This window comes from Sylvia atricapilla, chromosome 5, assembly GCF_009819655.1.
Source record: "Sylvia atricapilla isolate bSylAtr1 chromosome 5, bSylAtr1.pri, whole genome shotgun sequence".
Lineage (NCBI taxonomy): Eukaryota > Metazoa > Chordata > Aves > Passeriformes > Sylviidae > Sylvia > Sylvia atricapilla.
In genome coordinates this window covers 60671288-60690668 of record NC_089144.1, presented here as the reverse complement: position 1 = coordinate 60690668, position 19381 = coordinate 60671288, and the positions used below count along the sequence as shown (strand labels likewise).

Here is a 19381-nt window from a genome sequence, read left to right as displayed (position 1 = left end):
CATTTTACCATGGTGTCTTAGCATCACTTGGATTAGTATGTACTCATTAGAGGCAGAATTTGGCTTTTGTGACACAAAATGAGTGAAACTCTGATTGTTGATAAATACACGTCTTTCCATAAATGCCCAAACTTGGGGAAAAGTACCCTGAAGATCACATACAAATAGTTTTTCTTCTGTGTTTGCCTGGTGGTGTAAGTGCATCCAGCATTTTACAGAAGGCTGAGGGAAGCCAGATCCCCAGACACCTCATAAACGAATTGAAGCTTTGATATCTGGAGGGGCTAAATTTAGGGAAGAAACATGTAGACATTTCACACTTTTGTAGCCTCTAGATTTTATTCCCTTCTTGACTATGAGTGCAGTGTGTGTAGCACAAATTCTTCATAGTACTGTAGACAAGATGTCCTCTGTTGACAAAATGGATCACCAGTAGCACAGTGGGACAGGCAAGCTTCTAGGTACAGTCAGGTTAAAAAGTAGCTGCAGGATTGGACTCCTCCTAGGACATCAGTCTGAAGGTGCTGAGTGTTCTGGTGTTCTGTGATGCATTTTATGTAGAAGTTTATGAAACAAACTTTGTTTACTGCAGCCTTGTTACTGTGCATTTGCACTTGGTGTTTGTTTTGGCAAGCATTCGAAATACTTTTCTTCACTGCTTCATACCAACTTCATACCCACCATATGAAGTTTAGCCAGGGCAAGTACTGGATTCTGCACCTGGGGTGGGTAACCCTTGTGGTGTTTGTAGACTGGGGGATGAGAGGCTGGAGAGCACAAAGGGACCTGTGGGTTCTGGTTGATGGCAAGTTGAACATGAGCCAGCAGTGCCCTGGCAGCCAGGAGGGACATCCCTGTCCTGGGGTACATCAGGCACAGCATCCCCAGCCAGGCAAGGGAGGGGATTGTCCCGCTCTGCTCTGCACTGGGCAGCCTCACCTTGAGTGCCACGGTGTAAGAAAGGCTATTACTATTAGATTATTAGTAATAAACTGTTAGAGAGTGTCCAGAGGGCCATGAGGATGGTGAAGGGTGTGGAGGGGAAGCTGTATGAGGAGCAACTGAGGTCTCTTAGTGTGCACAGCCTGGAGGAGAGGGGACTGAGGGGAGACCTGGCTGCAGTCACAGCTTCCTCATGAGCGGCAGAGGGGCAGCACTGATCTCTGCTCTGGGGTGACCAATGACAGGGCACAGGGGAGTGGCCTGAAGCTGCATCAGGGGAAGTTTAGGTTGGACATCAGGAAAAGGTTTTTCACCTAGGAGGTGGTCAGACACTGGAAAAGGCTCCCCAGGGCAGTGGTCACAGCACTAAGCCTGACAGAGTTCAAGAAGCATTTGAACAATGTTCTCAGGCACATGAAGTGATTCTTGGAGTGTCCTGTGCAGGGCCAGGAGTTGGACTTTTGACCCCTGTGGTCCTTTGCAACTCAGTATATTCTGTGATGTTCTATGATGCTGTGATTCTTACCTAGTAAACTATCAGAAAAGCAGAGCCAGGTTATTAAAATGAAAAGGTTTGCATTTAAGTTTCAAGGATGCTAACACAGAAGCTACTAAATCAGCACCATGACAGCAGTAACTATGAACCTGTGTAAGGAGGAAGCTTTAAAAGCTGCAGAATACAGACTATACCAGAGTGAATTTAGATGAAAACTAAATTCTCTCTTTTGTTTAAAAAAGAGAGCTACCAAGACCCTCTGTTCAATGGTTTACATAGGGATCCCGCCCCCCAAACAGTTTTGTAGTTTGCCAAATGATCATGTGCCTTTGCAACCTTAAAGAAGTACAACAGAATGTAAACCAGGTGCTTTGTAACTAGAGCAGTGTCTTTGGTTTACATCTGCTGCAGTAGTTTTGTATAACTATCCCTATAGGTAGGTAGTTTGGAGTTGGTCAGCTCCTGTAAAGGAGCAAGGAGGGCAGAGATCATTCCTCAAAATACCTATTAGCATTTCAAAGCTAAGAATTGAAGGATACTGAAATCAGTTACAGTAAACCTGCTCCTTGAAATCTGCTCTATCAACAGGTAATGAGGTTCATTTAACTTAAAAACAAGTAAGCCCCCCTCCCCTTCCAAAGGCACTGATCTTGTTAAAGAAAGCTCCCAAGAGGCCCCAAGTTACTCTTGTAACATCTTGGGATGAGATGGCAGGTGAAGAATGAGAGCTATATGAAGAGAAACTGATGGCTAGCACTCATGTAATCAAGGTTCACATATATCAGACCATACTATTAGTTCTTTGTCCCAGAAAATGCATTAAGTTTTGCTTCTGGAACATCAGCAGGTTTCCTCACTTCTTCCCTGGGCCTCTTGCTGTTTGGTGATCACGCCCCATTATTGCACATTAACTGGGAGAACGTAGGTGTCTTGTCAGCTGAAAGATAGACGGGAGGTGGGAATTTGATTTAAGTTTCAGACTGGTTACAAAGACTTCTGGCAGTACCTACGTATCAGTGTCGTATTTAACCTGCTTGTCCATGAAGGACACAATAATGCGTTTGGATATTAGTGCTTTTTCAGATCTTTTCCTTTTCTTCCTTGGGGCAGGACTTTTGGCATAATTGTAACTTACGAAGCTATGTCTAAATGCACAGTTCATATGAAATATCAAACCAATTTTAATTTGGGTTTGTTCCTTTTAGAAAACAAAGTGTAAAAATGTTTTACATATGTTCCAGGAACTATCTGGAATCCTACCTACCCCAAATTCTGCACTAAAAGTGTATGTGATGGTTATTTTGGTTTTGGGGGTTGTTTGTTTGTTTGTTGGCTTTTTGGGCGGAGGTGTTTGGGGCTGGATTTTGTTTGTTTAGGTTTTGAGGGGGTTTTGTGGGGTGATTTTTTTGTTGGGGTTTTCTTTTGGTTTGGGTGGGTTTTTTTTTTTTGTTTTTTTGGTTGTGGTTTTTTGTTGGGGTTTTTTTGGTGTTTTTTGGTTTAATTTTGGTTTGGGTTTTGGGCGGGGGGTTGTTTGGGTTTTTTTGGGGTTTTTTTTTTAGGAACTTCTAAACTACCTACTATTTGCTTCATTGCATTCAGCAGCAGTGTTCAGCTCACGCAGCCTCCTCAAGAGCCAACAGTGGCCTGTCTGGTCATTTTGTCTAGTTTGTCATGTTTGCAGCAGCTGTACTTTAGAATAAGCCTTGTGTGACATTTACTTTTGAGCAAGTAAAACACAAAAATAACTATGTTTTCTTTTTTTGTTGTTGTTGTTTATTTGGACTTGGAAAATGGTCAGGTTTTGTTTTGATAAATGTCATTCTGTGTTGCATTTGTGTGTTCACCCTTGCTGAAGAGAAAATCCATCTGTGTGTTTGGGAGTTCAGTGGAACATTAGGAGAAGAAATGAAGCCCATCATCTGGGCATGGATGTTGGGTCTAGGGAAAAATGGACCAAACTTGAGTGTTGAGTTCTTTGGGGATGGTGGGGGGTTGTGAGGGCATAATTTAAATTAACTCTGTCTAAAACAAAGTGTAAGTGCAATAAATGTGCTTTTTTATTCAAAGCTGTGAACCTTTAAGAAAAAAGAAAAAAAGAAAAAAAAAACCCACACAAAAAAGCAACCAAAAGAAAAAGCACATCATTCTTTCATGAGCCTTGTGTCCTACCTGCCTCCCCTTCCTCCCCCCTCCATATTTCTCAACTGACAGAAACCTGACAGTGGCCAACTTGCATGTGTTGGCAATCCAAATTAACATTGCTGTTCTCATCTCATTGTTGGGATTAGGGAATGTCCTGCCCCCTCCTTCTGTTCCACTTTGAAAATCCTCTTGGGATCCAGTACTGCCCTGTACCTCTAGAGCAGGATCTGCCACTGCCTGGGCTGCAGGAGCCAGCCCATCTGCTGTGTGGTCATCTTCACTCCAGGTGCAGAGCTGCTCCTGGCCCTCCATTCTCCAGGTGTTACCCTCCTCCCCACCTCGCTCTGGGTGGAGTGAAGGCTCTCCCTGCCCTGGGCAGTGACGTTATTCTTGAGCAATCGCAGGAGGAATCAGCCATCAGCTGCCTACTGGGATCCCTTTTTTCCTGCCCCAACACACATGCAGGCTGGCCACTGTTGCCTTCTGTGACTCTGCCTTGTTTTGCAGGAGCAGGTGTGGGTGTGTGTGACCTGTTGTGCGTTACTTGCACTGTCTCTCTTACTTGAGCACAGGCTGCTTTTCCTAGATTAGGAAAGGGGCACAGGTCTCCTGGGCTTCCCAGGAGAGCACGATGCATTGAGCAGTGATGGAAGGGGTAGCACTCACTGGTTGGACCCTCTGGGGGAGTAACAGAGGACTGGCTTGTTTAAGTTTATAGATACCCAGATCTGTATCCTTTAAACTTTATTATTTTTATATATAGTCAAGACAATGGCATTACCTCATAATACAGAGGCTTGTTTATGAGAGGCAAAGTACGTAGGAAGGAGAGGAAAGGGAAATTTATATATAGATTTGATTTCTTTTGTTTGTTTGTTCCTTAGTGCAATGAAATGTATGTCCCACCACTTTAAACTCTGTGCTAACACATTCCTTTCAGCTGTATTCTTTTTTTTTTTTCTTTTTTTTTTCTTTTTTTGACCACCAGAGGTTTGCAAGGGGCTTATGACTGCAAAGTAGAAGGTCCAGTCTGGTTACTTAAAAAAAACCCCAACCCCATTGTGTTAGTAGATTTCCATAGCTGCTTTTTAAAATCTACAATGGAGTAATTGTTTTGAAACTTGTATTTATTTTTTAATTCATAACAAAATGTTTATTTTTGGTTTCCTGTTATGTAGGTCATGGCAACTTCCCTTTGTTCCTTTTAAGTTTCCCCTGTAATTGCCAATACAACTTAATTTTTCTTGTTTGTTCCTTCTCCCTTTACTTTTGTTGTCCCTTCATTTGTACTTTGGAGTTTTTCTCATGTAAATTTGTACAATGGGAAATATTGTCCAGTTTGGTTAGAGAGCATGGAGACTTAAAACATATTAAAATTTGATAGCTGAATTCAGATTGAAGAAAACTATTTCAGTGTAAAGTTATTTAAAGAACTCTGTATTATATGAAAGGCAAAAAGTTCTATGTACTTGATGTGAATATGAGAATACTGCTATAATAAAGATTGACTGCATGGAAAAGTCTGAAGGCGATTGTTGACTGTGTCATGCAATGACACTTCATGACTCATGAAGTCACTTCATGACTCCTCTCCATGAAGTTGGAGGGGTGCAACTCAGGTGGGTGAAGGGAGTGATAAAGTTACTTTAGGATATAACTCTGGAAGGGAAAAAGAAGGAAAAAATAGAATCAAGGGACTCGTGCAGTGTAACCCCCTCCCTTCATCTTCCTTAAGATGGATCACTGCCCCCTTGACTGCTGTGCTGAGCCTTAAGGCATTTTTACCTTTACTATTCGGAACTTTTATATACCCAAGGGGAATTCTTCATCTTGGAAAAAGCCTGGCACCAACTGGTGTGGGTAAACTGGTTCTCTTCTGGGCAAATTCTCCTGCTTCCATGGTAATTTCTCCTCACCTCTCCACTGGTTATTTGCCAGAGCCTTTATTGATGAGACTGTTACCTGCCATGCACTCCCGGACATAACTGGGGAAACACATTATCAAACAGGCATTACAGAAGCTCATGTGTACTCAAGTACCACAGCTTTAAAGCTGTCATGGTCATTTTCCAAAGATTCTACTTAAAATAGAAAAAAAAAAAAAACAAAAACCCAGTTCAGCTTAGACTTTGTTTACAGTTTTATTGACAGAAGAACCCGGGAGCCAAAGATTTGGTTCCAGGGGCCTCAAATTAGTTCCAGGAACCTGCAAGTAACAGAAGAAAAGCCTGAGAACCTTTTCCCTCATCTTTTTCCCACCACACAGAGCAGAAGAACCTCCTCACTGCTGCCTTCAGCAGTAGCTGAAGCTTTTGGTTTACAGCTGTAATGTGTGACACAACAGCTTAAAAAAGACTAGGTAATTAAAGAACTGGAAACAACGAAAAGCCTCAAACGTTTAAGGGACAGATCTGCACAGATCTCTCTAGAAACAGAGCATGTCTTCGAAATTAAATAATGCTGGGTCTACAGAATAGCATGAAGAAAACAGAATTGATACCAGGTAATCTACAACTCATAACAAAGTCGGTTGTTACCGTGCAGGCTCGTATTGCCAAACCAGAGCTACCTGGTCCCAGGCCCCCGAGACACGTATGTGAAGGCAGTGAGCGGTGCGGACACTGCCTCCTGTGCCTCCTGTGCCGCAGAGGCTGGGCAGGTTTGCCCTGGGCCGTGCCCGAACACTGCCGACAGCAGGGCCCCTGCAGCGGTACCGGCCGGCGGCAGAGCCGGGCACGGCCCGGGGCTACCGCAACCGCGAGGAGGGCCCACGGGAGCCGTACCGGGCTGCTGCTACTCCTCATCGTCCGGGGGGATGCCGAGCTCCTCGTCCGTCCAGGCCGAAGCGTCGGGGTACGGAAAGTGTCCCTGCGGGAGAGGCCCGTCAGAGCGCGGCCGGGGCCCGGCCCACGGCCCCCGCCCCCGGCCGCCGCGCCGGCCTCACCAGCACCAAGTCCGAGCTGTGCCAGAAGTGCCAGAGGATCCAGAACCACATGATGCCGGTGAGCACCTCGCCTCGGATCACCTGCGCCCGCGTCAGCTCCGGGAACTGCCGATACCGCGGCGGGATGTGCACCTCGCCGCCCGCGCTGCAACACAGCACGGCCCTGCCTCACTCCGGGCCCCGCCTCGCTCCGGGCCCCGGCCCCGGCCCCCGCCCGCCCCGCTGCCCGCCCGCCCCGCTCACCGCCGCCGCCCGGGCACGGCGGCCCCGGCCCGCAGCAGCCGGCCCGCCGCCCGGCCCAGCGCCGCCACCACCATGGCCGCGCCAATGTCACCCGCAGCGCGCAGCAACAGCGCCGCCGATTGGCCACGCCGCCGCCTTCCGGGGCGGAGACAGCGCCCGGCTGTCCGGGGGCGGGCCCGGCAACAGGGGTGTCCCGGGAAAAGGGGGCCCGGGGGCGGCTCAGGGCACCGAGTGTCCCGGGGCAGGGAGACAGCACTGCACTGCCCCGCTCCTCTGCCCCTCGCTCCCCACCGCACACCCCGGGAGCGCCGGGGCGGCGCCGAGGGCGGGTTCTCCCTGAGCTCTCCTCAGAGCTGGCGTCGCCCAGGAGCGGCGCAGAGCGCGGCCGGCTCCCCAGCCAAGGCGCTCCCTTTTGGAGGGGCGGGGAGAGGAGACGGCTCCAGCTGCCGGTGTTTAAGGAAGGGGCGAAAGCAGGAGCGCGTCCCTCTATCCCAGCCTGTGCGGCCCGGCGGTGCAGCCCGAGCAGGCCGGCTGCGGGGCAGGGGCAGGGCTGGGCAGGGCCGGGGCTCGCCCTCGGGGCCGCGCTGTCGCCAAGGAAGCGGCTGGTGCGGAGCCTCTTCCCGCTCCCTGGGCCGGCTGCCGCAGCGGGAGCGCGGCGCCGACGCCTCTGCATAGAAACAGCCGGTACAGAATTCCCACCTGAGCACCTGAGGGAGTTTTGTTCTCTCCCTTTTTCCCTCTTCCGCAGGTGTTACAGCGGCTTGTTGCTCCCTCGGCAGTGTTCCTGGAGCTGTAACCTGTAACCAACACTTGAGGATGATGGAAAACCCATCCTGCCGGTGGGTGGATCTGTTCAAGCCATGTGCCAGAGCAAGGGTCGGAGGAATTCTGCTGACTTCTTCTGGAGAGCCAGTTGTATGCAGTTGTGCATTTGGTACGCTTCTGGGACACTGAGGTGATCACGAAAGAAACAAGCAAAAAATAATGGAGAAAGTAGCCAGACTATCAGGGAAGTCCTTTCAAGAATTCCAACACTCCCCTACTCCTCCTGACAAGGTATGGTGCCGATGTAACATTAATCCACGCTTGTCGTTTCTCCTAAATCTTTATTGGATAACATTCCACAAAGAACCAGGGAAGAGATTCTGCAACCTTCCTGAAGGCATTTTAAATAAGTAATAATAATCTTCTCCATCTGTTAACATCCCAAACACCTGACATCCCCAGCTCAAACGGCAGTGGATTGTTAGCCTTGTAGTTAAGGAATTTAAATTTCCCTGCTCATCTGAGCCTTGTAGCATCTCTAATGCATTTTCAGCAGCAGTTTACAGAGAATAGCAGCAAACTTTTCAACCACTGTTTTTACTTACCGTGTGCAGCGTGTTGCAGCCTTGTGATGTGCTCCATACCGAGTTTATGTTTTTCCATAGAAGCTTTGATTTGATACAAAGTTCATAATTTTATTTCCAGCTCTGCCTTCCAACTGCCTTCTATTTTGTCTTTCTGCCTTCTTGCAGTCCCTGGCACTCTGTTCCCTGTGTCCTTGTTCTCAAGCATCCCATGTTTCCCATCTTGCTCCGGCCAGATGTCTCCACTTCTGGCTTTGACCTGAAGAGACAACTTTGTCCCTGTAGACTGAGCCCCCACCTTCTTCACTCTTCCTTGACTTCAGGTCCTTTCATTGACCTTTCAGCTTTGCTTGCCAGGGGAGCTTGGAGACTGTGTTAGCAGCAGCAGCAGTGCACACGTGGCCACTGGCTGCTATAGAAACCAGGTGGAAGGGAGAGTTTATCATACAGTTCCTAGGTTTTGGAGTTTTATAATATTCCTTCTTTACAAACTTGATTTCTCAAAATCAAAGCCATTTGTGATGAATTAACAGATAAGCATAGTACCACAAGATAAGGTGGAAGAATTATGAAGAGAAGTAATAAACTGAAAGTAAATTTCAACTTTGTAGACAATATTCCTGTTTAAGGATTTAAGTGTTCAAAAATCATGCTCATTTTCTGCTTCCATCTCCTCCTTCCCCCTTCCAGGTAAGCTCCATGCCCATCTCACCTGTCCAGTGCTGCCACACAGCTGATAAAGATCCCTGTAGCTCTCTGCTGCCAAGATGTCCAATAACACAGTAAGCTCATAACCTGTAGGTGGGTCAGTGGAAAAGCAGAGAAGAAAAAGCTGTCAAACAAAGACAGTTATTGCAGGATGGGGGGTTTGTTCCATGTTAATTTAGTTTGTTTGCACTGCAGTAAGTTGCAGAGCATCTGTTGCCGAGCTTTTCATTATTTCTTGTATTTTTGTTTTCCACAGCTGTCCTGTTTGTGCATGGAGCCCAGCTCCCTGTTGCATGCCGTTGATACCTTCAGCTAAAAGGAATTTCATTGGTTGGTCCCCGGAGGCTTCCCGTGTCTTGAGAGGGGCTCGTGTGTTGGCAAGGAGAGAAACTGATGGCTATTACTACCTGGGGCACATTGTCCAGGAGGTGAAAGTAACTATTTATTTGGAACTTGGCTGTAAGAGTGTGTGTGGTGTTTTCCTCTGTTCTTTCCATACCTCACCAGTCCCAAGCCCTTGCTGTGGGGTGGCCCTCCAGTGTTGCAGTGCAGTTTGTAGCAACTGTTGCCTCCCCACAGCCTGTTTTCTTGTTACCTGCTGCTCTCTGGCTGTTTGCTGTGAGGAGCCCTGCAAGTAAGAGCAGCCTGGAGATCAGTCAGTTTCTGTCGTTATAATGAGATTTTTTTTCAGAGACAGACAAAACAGGTCCTTTATCCCTATTGTCTACTTTTGCCCAGCCTAGCAGCAGAGTAGGTTAGCTAAGCAGCAGGTAGTATCCCAAAATTTGTTTCCAGGGCCCACTTCTTCTTTACCAAACTGAGACGTTTCCTCATTCTTTTCCATCTGTGTTTCTGGGAATTGCAAGATGATTTTGGATGCCAGATGGACTATCCCCCCTGCAGGTTTTCTTTTAAAATCTAGTTCATTTTGCAGGTTAGTTAAATAAATTTTGGTGCTAGTATAGGTAAGGATGTTTTAAGCTTCAGTGTGGGGTAGAACAGATGGGGACAGCTATAGGCACAAGTGACATCAGCTGGAGTAGGAGCTGACAGTATTATTTGTCTAAGTGCACTCAAAGATCTGCTGAGAAGGCTGATGTTCTGGCAATAGATCTTGACCTCACTCACTGCTGAAGACTTCAATTAAACTATTAAAATTTACGACACTTGTGACTTTGTTTTGTTACCATTCTGATTGCTGAAAGGATTGTTTGTTTTCCTTCTGATTGTAGTGAACTGCATCATACACAGTTTCTTTTGGTTGCTCCTTTTCTGGTGGGAGGTTTTCCTGGTACAGTGCTGTCTTAGCCTGCTAACTGTGTTCTTAATAAAATCTAACTCCAAAGTGAAAGGAAGAAAAAACTCTCAGCCCTTTAAGCCTCAGCTTTTTTTTTTGAAGTGGTATGGACACAGTACAGTGAAACCCTGGTAGAAGAGGAAAGCTGCATTCCCAGATCATGTTCAACTTCCTGGGATTTCTGCCACTTCCTTCGTAGCACTTAAGCTTGGCTGTTAACTGGACCTTGCAAACTGCCTTGCAAACCGTGTTTTACTCTTGCAGGGCTCCAGGGAAGGCTTTTTAATTGAATTTGACCAAAGTCGTGCTCGGAAGGGCAGGGTCCAGCTTGGCCGGCAGGAGACGCCTCTCTATGACATTCTCCACTACGAAGACGCCCGGCGACAGCCTCTTGCTCCAGGGGACAGGGTCTTGGCACCATGGGAGGCTGCAGCCAAACGTTTTGGCCCTGGCACTGTGCTAAGGGTTGTGGAGAACACAGAGGCACCTTTAGGTACCTGCTTTGAGTGTTTTGGATTTCTTAGCAGCACTGGACTCGCCACGGGTGTTGGTCATTGCAGGGAAGAGAACAGGCTCCAGCATGGAGAATTCACCTCCTGCTGCTTGGGTTCTCTTCATCGTGTTTTTATTGTTGGCACTAAGCCACTTTTTCAGGGTCAGAATTAGCAGAGTCATAGAATTTGCCTTTGCTTTGTTCTGTGGGTGAAAACTTCCTAAAAAGTTTGAGTTGGGGGCAGCATCCTCCCAACACAAGGCAAAAAAGCGTTCTTCACCCTCCTGAGGGTCACCTGATTATCTGTTAGTTTACTTTCCAGCTATTTCAGGGTAAAGTCCCACCTGCTGTGGTAAGTGGCAAGTGAGACTTTTTAATATCTGCTGGCTCCTCACAGGAAATTCAGAAGAAAGTCAAATTTTCAACCTGTGAAGAATAAAATCATGGAAGTTGTTACAGGATTGTCTGAAACACGAGGCATTACTTTTACCTCCTGTTCTCTAGGAGATAAATCACAGAGACTGACATACTGGTAATACATTACTTGCCCTTTTTCTTTCTCTCCAACATGCACAGGGCACAGTGAAAGGCAAGTGCTTGTGAATTTCTGGAATGGGCAGACTAAGGAGGTGTCTTCTGTCCAAGCTCTGCGGATTCCCCTGCCCCTGAGTGAACGCATCATCCTGGAGCTGCAGATGCCTTTAGCAGCCAGGCAGATGGTGGTGGATTCAAGCTTGCATTATCCATACCTTGTGGCTCCAGGTTATAGAGCCTCAGGACACTACAGACAGGGTCACATGGACCTGGACTGCTGCCCAGGGGCTCTGTATTCCACTCAGGCCTGTGCAAAGTGCAGCTGGGGCTGTACCTCACTTCCCCAGTGCTGCCTTGGGGCCTGGGATCCCCCACAGCCTGCAGAGTGCAAAGTGCAGCAGGAAAGTGCCTTCAGCCTGGGGGCAAGCTTGACTGAAGACAAGCTGAGCAAGGAGATAGAACAGGAACTGTCTGAACTGAGGCTTGCATCTTCAGAAAGTGTTTCCAGAGAGGAAGAGAAAAAGGAAGATAAGAGATTGGAGACAGAAAACGTTCCAAAAGATGTTAGGTCTTGTTTGGAGGAGGACCATGAGATTATAGAAACTGAGAAGGTAAAAAATGCTTTGCCCTGGCTCTTCTGTTAATATATGGTCTGCTAGTTGTATAAATATCTGCTATTCGTATAAATATCTGCTTTGTTACTTCAAGTTTACTACCCTTGGTATTTATTACCAAGCAATTACTAGAGGTTTAAGGCCTGGTCCTTATGCCTGCCTGCTTAAGAGTGGAGATACTTTGCAGAGTCTTCCTTTGACTGGGGTAAAAGCTATAATTGTCATTGTCCCTAGCTGGAGCAGGCTTCTAGAACCTCTTCCACAGATGCAGAATATGAGAAGTGTCGCCTAGCCCAGTCCCTCTACATTCTGCTTTTGTGTGAAGGAGGTAAAAGCAAAAAAGAGAAAAAAAGTGTCAGAAGACTTGACACTGGATAAGGATTACAGTAGGGATTGTTCAATACCAAGGCAGTCTCTTGGATGATTCTTTTAACATACTTCACCCTTTTAGAGGTGTCCCCTTTCCCAGTCAAGGACCACAGGAGACTTATGTAGTCCTCAGCAGCTGATTTGGTGCTTGTGGGCAGGGCACTGGGTGAGGATCAGTAAGGAGGAGATTCTTGTGCAGCAGCTACTGCCACACTTGTCTCCATTGCTCGGCAAGGGTTAGAGTCCAAATTCTGGCACATGCTAGAAGCAGAGCTGTCTTTCAGCCAGAGCTCCTCTGGCCTGATCTCTGCACCAGTTTGGACCCTTCCAGGCAAAAGTATTTTAGGTCATTTGGAGACATAAGGAAACTCAGGAAGTGATCAGAAATTACCTATGAATTGTTTCTTTAGTAAAGAAGTCCCCTAGAATTTGTCTTTTCATTCTCTCTTAAACTTCAGTTACAACTTAAGATCTTATGCTGTAAAATCAGTAAATAAACCCTATCTTTTCCTTATGAGGTCTGGATTATGATTGCATTTCTTATTATTTCTAGGGCCCTCAGAGGGAGATGGCTCATGCTGTGGTTGATGCTGCTGTCAACACAGACAGCTGGTTAATGGAGACAGATCACAAGGAAGAAGCAGAGAGCAGACAGCAGGATGCTGAAACTGAAGCTAATTTTGAACAGGAGCATGGTATTAGAACTGTAGCTCTTTTACCCAAACATAAAACTTAGCACATAACATCAGTGCAGGATGGCATAATGTATAAGATCTGACACCAGAATTCTTGGCGCTTCACAAGAAAATACCTTGATACCATCTTTATATATAGGTATTAATGGTGCTGTGGCTTGAGAAGTTTTTCATCCTCTCTCAAGGTGAAAGCATTTTCAGATGAAAGTTGAGATTTTTTGGCTTTTACAGTTCAGCTATTGCAGTATCAGCTTTGGGGGGTTTTTAACCTATATCATAGAGCTCACTGTAAATAAAAATTTCCTTACTTTAAAAATTAATATGCAGCATTAACTATGACTGTATATAGCAACAAGATTTCACCAGGACTGTTCAGCAGAGCAATCCTCTTAATCTGTGCTGAAAATTATTGCTTTATAATGTCACTGAGTTAAATTTTGTTCCCTGAACAGCCAAAAGGGGCTGGATTGTGATTTTGATGTGTTGTTGCTATTCTCAGCTTTGTGACAATTGCAGGCATCTAAGAGAGGATTCTGAAAGCCTAAAGCTTTCTCTATTATTGCTTTGTGACACTGCTGGAAAAGGGAGGATGAAAAGTCAAACAGGAGTGCAGATTTCCTCCCAGCTGGTATTCCAGCATCATTCCATGCTGGAACAGCTGCCACTCAGGTCTGCCCTGTCCTTAGCAGAAAGGTGTGAGCAAACTCTGCTCATGTTCTCAGTTACTTAAATGCTGTGTTAGCAGGGTTGTGCCCATGCCAACGTCTCCTGTCCCTAAGCAGGACGTAGAGCTCAGCCTTTGCCCTGTCGAAAGATCTATCATTTTTACACATCTCAGGACAGCTCATGCCTGTCCGTGACATACCATGTAAACTATCCTTAAGCCTGAGTAGCTGTAAGAAGGATTAAGAAGGATCAGGCAAAACTCAGTTTCTCAGGCAAAACTCTTGCTTAAATGCAATGGCAAGCGTGTTTCTGAAAAGCTGGGACTTCTTTTGTGAAGACTAAAAATTGTCCCACTTGCTCAGGGGATAATGTTATAAAATCCTTGTTGAATATATTTCATATAAGACGACTTTTTTTTTTGTTTTTGCTTTCTTTTTATAAGCTTCCTATATTCTCATATGTCCTTGCCCTAATTTATTTGAAAGGCATTTTTGAGTCCAGAGTGGCAGAAGCTCCAGTCCAGCATTCCCAGAGGAGCCCTTCCCTGGGAAGCAGTGCTTTGGTTCCTTTCAGGCACCAGAGCTTCTTTGCCCAAGTGAATCAATCACTGGAGAAAGACAGCCTGACCATCAGATCAGCCCTTCCTGTGCAGAGACCACACAGTACCGCCAACATGCTGCCTGGGAGAGCCACACATCTCCCAAATCTGCTAAAAGACAAAACCATCACAGTGAGTATTTGGTCCAAGCCAGGTTTAGTTCTTAGGATGAGGAGATTTGTTTGTGTCATGTGAGAATGTTCTGTCCTTTGATCTTTCGCAAACGTTTTTGGTGCAACAAAAATGATGCCTGTGTAGAATAATGGTAATCATAATTAGGAAACCCACGTTGTGCAGGACAGGGCACTTGTGGTATTTTTGCTCAGCAGTTTTGATAGAATGTTTCTGTATGTTAGATTTAATCTCTTCTAAATAAGCTTCTCAGCCAGTCCTACTAGATAGCAAAAAAAAAAAAAAAAAAAAAAAAAAAAACCAAAACAAAAATCCTCTTTTACAGACACTGCAAGCAAAAAAGAGAAAGTTTAGGCAGTCATCTGAGGCCTACAGCAAAGATTCCATGTTAGGGCAGGAGTGGAACTAGAAGTCTCCTGATCCTTAGGCTGGTACTTTACCTGCTGGAAAACATTTGTTCACCTCCCACCTGTAAAACAGCTTTGATTCTTTTGTTGATCTCTCTTTGTGTGTGTCATTAAACACAAACACCCACAAGGTACATTTTTTTTTGCTAAGAATAGCAGTACACTGGAGAACAAAGCTGTTTACGGCCCCTGGGAAACCATACAGATCACTGTGTTAAGAGAAACCAGTCCAAATGCCATGTAAGACTGGCAGGAACATTATTTGAAAGTCCTGCAGTGTTTTCCAGCTTGTGGTGTTCGAGTTGTCCCCAGGAAAGCACTGGAAGGAGACATTCTGTTTGCAGAGGAGCAGCTGAGAGCAGGAGCATGCTAACTACACCTGGGAATAAGGGGAAGGAGAATGCATTTGACAGAGGGAAATATTTTGGGAGAACTCTGTTCCAGCCCCAAACAGCTCTAGCAATGGAAACTGGAATAAGTGTCTAAAGGTCTGGTGGTGTTTACTTGCACTTCCCTCATAAAGGGCACTGTAAGGAGTATAAAAACAAATAAATATTTTACTGTGGCTATGAAAAGAGGCCTTGTAGGTTCTCCTTCATCTCTGTACATGGCACAGTGCATTTAAAAACACAAATCAGCAACACTGTAGCACTGAAATGAAGCTACTGCTGAAGAAAACACAAAGACTGCTTGAGCATGGGTAGAAATCTCAGACAGTAAGAGGTGAAGAGTTGGAACACCTGCAGAGAACTCCAGGAATGTTCTGGTTTGGCCAGAGGGGGGCAGGTATTTCTCTTGCTAATAAAATAACGTGTTTTGTGGTCAGAACCTGGATTTTCTGTCCAATCCAGCAGTTGACCCAAAGACTGGGGAGTTCTAGGCATTGGCTCAACACCAGAACAGCACAGCCTACTGACCTATAGAGAACTCTTAAGACTGGATTTTGAAGCACCTCTTTGCTGGTGAAGCCTAATGTTTTCTACAGGTTTTAGCATCATCTTCACTGTTTTCATGGGTGGGAATCAACACGACAATATTTGTGAGCCTTTGTAGCTTCCAGGCCTCAGGAGTGACATTAAAACTGGGCTGTTCTGGGTTTTGTGTGTTTACAGTTTGCATTAGAAAAATATACTGTTGGGACTAAGAGTTCAGTTGCTATTTTTTTTTTTTTTCTCTTAGAAATCAATCCTTAGTGGTGCCTCTCAGGAGAGGTGGAAAGAGCTGGACTTCAGCAGAGCCAAGACTGAGCACAAAAGGTGGCAAGAGGAACAGAGGCAGCTGAAGAGGAGGCAGCAGCAGGAGGCAGATGGCACCTGCCGACAGCTGCGCAGGGGCAGCCAGAGGTGATGCTGGGAACTGACTGCTTTTTGTGCTAAGTGTTGGAAGGTTGGTAACATCTGCTCCCTGCTGCTCTCCTTCAGTCCCTGAACATCCCACATTGTGCTTTTTGCTGGGCTCTGCAGAGGGGTCACAGGGAACCACTGGGAATGAAATGGGTGCTCGAGGTGTGAGGGAGTGGGTACACAGCATTGTCTCCAAGGGCAAATTCCCTTCAATCCTGTTCTCAGACCAAAAGTGCAGACATCAGGCACCAGCCCATTTGGGGCTGACACCTCTGTTCTGGACACAAGTTTAATCCTCATAACCTAACAAAGAGTGTATTAACTGGAATATTAACTGAACATGGATTGCCTAAATATCTGCTTTGGGTCTTATGCACTGTCTTTCTTTTTTATGGCTCATTCTTAGAAGAAATTTGAAAAATTTTGTTTTGGAAACAGGCAGCAATTGCGTCAGAGAACATTACAAGGGCTGGAGAAACAGCTGGAGCACAGAGAGAGAGCTTTGCAGCACATGGCACTGCTCCAGGCTGCTGGGGCTGAGAGGAGCAGGAAAGAATCCTTCTTTCAAGAGGAGGAGGAGAGGAAGGCAAGGCAGAGGCTTCAGTTCTTAAAGACACAGCGTTTGCAGAGAGAGGAGTTGCAGGCAAAAAGCAGCAAGAGGAGCTGTGAACAAGAGAAAGAAGGACTGGTAAGGGCTATTCCAGCAGTTATTTTCCTCTTCTGCCATGTTTCCAGCAGCGTCAGTATCTGGAGTATTTGTATATTTCACCCGTCTTACATCCAATATAACTACGTTATTTAGAGATAAAAAAGGGTAACATTTTTTGGCATGTGTATAAAGATCAAAGGTGGAAAGTAAAATTCCCTATCTCTGCCATAAAAGAAGTCTTTCTGCATTCAAGGAATGAATTTCCATAGATTATATCCATTTCTGACTTCTACTAGTGAGAATCATAGTACTGTAGGATGATTTGGATTGTATTCATCTAGTCCAGACCCTCCTGGTTAGGAAGGGCAAGGGACACCTTCCACCAGCCCTCTGAGCATCTTCAGGATCCTCCTCTGGACTCACTCCAGCAGGTCCATGCCCTTATGCTGGGGGTCCCAGAGCTGGACAGAGATGAAAAGTGAGGATGAGATTTGGTGTGAAGGCTGACTGTACAGTTTTGAATGTCTTTACGTAGGAGTTCCTGAGGAGCAGAATGCAGTCACAGAAGGAAGTGCTGCAACAAGAATCCCAGGAGCAGGACAAACAGCAAAACCAGCACCAGGCTGCCAAAGTGAGAGTGTTCCAGAGGAGAGAGGGTTCTCATCTGAAGCTGAAAAAAGAAGGCCAACAGCTCCGTGCCCTCCAGCAGTACCTCAGGGAACAGAACCTTCTGCTGCTCCGGGCATCCCTGCTCGAGTGAGGGAGCTGCACAGTGGGCGAGCAGGGACTGGAGCAGTTCACAGACCTGCTGTGTCCTGGCAGGGGTGAGTCAGTGTGCCAGAGCAGAGCTCTGACAAGTGGCATTAGGATTCTCCCTTTCGCTTTCCCTTTCACTGCAGCCAGAGGGCACTGCTCTGTCCTTCACCTGCCTTTCTTCCTGGGGTCACTGGCTTCCCCTTCCCCCGAGAGGAGCAGCAGGGCACACCTAGAGGCACTTCTCTGCATCAGACAGGAGGGCTTTTCTAGTGCATTGCACTATGGTGAGTGGAGGTGACAAAGGGGAGGAGGAGGTTAAGCTTGTCCCATCATTAAGTGCTCCCTCTTCCTCACATCATCTGAGGTACAAAATGCCCTGTGGCTGTGCCAAAGGAAATTGCTGATCAGCTGTGGGTAACCAGAAATTTCAGACGGGTATTTAGGAAAGGAGATGGCACGATTTATTTGCTGAAACAGTCAGAGCTATATGGAAATACCATTATTTTACACAGAATTATGCTAAAATTAATATAATATATGTGATACCTTGTTTCAAGTAATGCCTAGAGCCAAACTAGATACAAAATTAAAGTTCAGCCTGAGATTCTGTGTACACTTAGAAACATGATATACAATTTCTGGCACATTATAAAATTTTATGCACCTTACTAGAATACAGCACAAGTGATAATGGCAGTTTCTTAAAAAAAAAAAAAAAAAAAGTGAAATTAAGAAAACTTGTAAAAGTGAGCTCCTTTGAAATCCTGCCAAATCTTCTGGATAGCCAGCAGTTTCCTAGCAGTAAGTGTCAGACTGCATTCCTCCTGGGATAATGGAGAGGCAATGCCTTCAGCTTTTCCCTAAAAAGACAAAGTTAAGTCTCTCATCCAGATGTTTACAAACTACTCTGAGACCTTAATAGCTGAAATGGGTATTTTTAAACTTTAGGAACCATAATGTGCATGAGCCATCCAAAGATTTTTGCTTGAAGAAAGAGGGAAGAGCAAAGATGAACTTAAATAGAAGGTGAGGGCTTTAACAACAAAAAAGTCAAAGTTAAGGTTTGAAAAAAAAAATAATGTGCTTCAGATTATGGACACTACATGTGAGACACAGTTTTGCATTTTAGACATGAAATCCCATCATTTGGAACCGTTTACACTCTGTAGAGTGTCTGGAAAAGTTTGCTCAGCAAGAACATGGATGTTTGTGCCCCAGACCTGGCACACACGCTGCTGAGGGAATGTGGGTGCTGGTGGCACAGGGAGATTTTCCTTAGGGTAATGTTTGGGGGTTGCTTGCTTCCCTTCTTGTTTCAGTTCTCTTTTACATAAAACCATGTGCCAGGTAGGACAATGCTCTGCCTGCTTATGACTTTAGGGAGACTTAAAGAAACAAACCTAAAACTTACAAGGTCTTAAACTCTACTCCTGCTTTCATCCTTATGCACTTGGAAATGGAATATGCAGTGATTAAAGGAGAGTACATGAAATATACTGAGCTGAATCTAAACTTATTTTTCAGACTTCATTTATATGCTATTAATCATTACTTTATAATCACCATAAAACAGCAGATTTGTCTGCTTATGCACTTTCTCTTCATTGCTTAACCACCTGAGAACAGACCACTGCAGAGACCCTGCTCTACTGCTATTTCACACAGGGTGTGTCTGGGAATATATTCAGTACCACACTATTTCCAATCATTCATGGACTGTATTTTTTGCTATTAAAATCCAGCTATAAAATCATTTTAATACTCCTGTTAAAATAACTGACTGTAAATGCCACACGTAATCCAGCTCTTCTGCTGGCTTTCTTTGATATTAAACATTCACAGTGTGCTTTTGATCTATCAGGAAAATGCTTGGACTCTGGTTTGAAACCTGCTGGAAAAAAACCCTAAGTTATCTGCGTATCAGTTAAGGTTTTGACTATACTGAAACCAGGGGAGCACCAGGGAGAGCAGTAAAGAAAAATCACACAGAGTGGGGGGGGGGGG

The 19381-nt window shown here is 45.6% G+C and overlaps 2 protein-coding genes across 2 annotated transcripts; one reads left to right on the top strand and one right to left on the bottom strand.

The window, feature by feature from the left end:
• Positions 1–5702: 5702 nt before the first annotated feature.
• On the bottom strand, positions 5703–6882 carry NDUFB2 (NADH:ubiquinone oxidoreductase subunit B2). Its single transcript, XM_066319705.1, has 4 exons — positions 6768–6882; positions 6525–6669; positions 6364–6448; positions 5703–5786 (listed from the first exon to the last, which is right to left on the bottom strand). Exons 1-3 carry the CDS (start codon positions 6839–6841, stop codon positions 6374–6376), a joined length of 294 nt encoding a protein of 97 aa, XP_066175802.1. The 5' UTR covers positions 6842–6882; the 3' UTR covers positions 5703–5786; positions 6364–6373.
• A 670-nt stretch (positions 6883–7552) lies between these two features.
• LOC136361656 (trichohyalin-like) lies at positions 7553–19377 on the top strand. Its single transcript, XM_066319704.1, has 10 exons — positions 7553–7823; positions 8807–8898; positions 9081–9252; positions 10386–10614; positions 11191–11759; positions 12685–12826; positions 13978–14222; positions 15809–15972; positions 16411–16660; positions 17157–19377. The coding sequence occupies exons 1-10, from the start codon at positions 7752–7754 to the stop codon at positions 17379–17381; spliced, it is 2160 nt and encodes a 719-aa protein (XP_066175801.1). The 5' UTR covers positions 7553–7751; the 3' UTR covers positions 17382–19377.
• The last annotated feature ends 4 nt before the right edge of the window (positions 19378–19381 follow it).

Bases quoted from the DNA above. Each gene is read 5' to 3' on its own strand.
- NDUFB2 (XM_066319705.1), bottom strand. From the start codon at position 6,841: ATGGTGGTGGCGGCGCTGGGCCGGGCGGCGGGCCGGCTGCTGCGGGCC. The intron at 6,670-6,767 runs GTGAGCGGGGCG...GCTGTGTTGCAG, and splicing joins GCCGTGCCCGGGCGGCGGCG to CGCGGGCGGCGAGGTGCACA. The intron at 6,449-6,524 runs GTGAGGCCGGCG...CCTCTCCCGCAG, and splicing joins ACAGCTCGGACTTGGTGCTG to GGACACTTTCCGTACCCCGA.
- LOC136361656 (XM_066319704.1), top strand. From the start codon at position 7,752: ATGGAGAAAGTAGCCAGACTATCAGGGAAGTCCTTTCAAGAATTCCAA. The intron at 8,899-9,080 runs GTAAGCTCATAA...TGTTTTCCACAG, and splicing joins CCAAGATGTCCAATAACACA to CTGTCCTGTTTGTGCATGGA. The intron at 11,760-12,684 runs GTAAAAAATGCT...TATTATTTCTAG, and splicing joins AGATTATAGAAACTGAGAAG to GGCCCTCAGAGGGAGATGGC.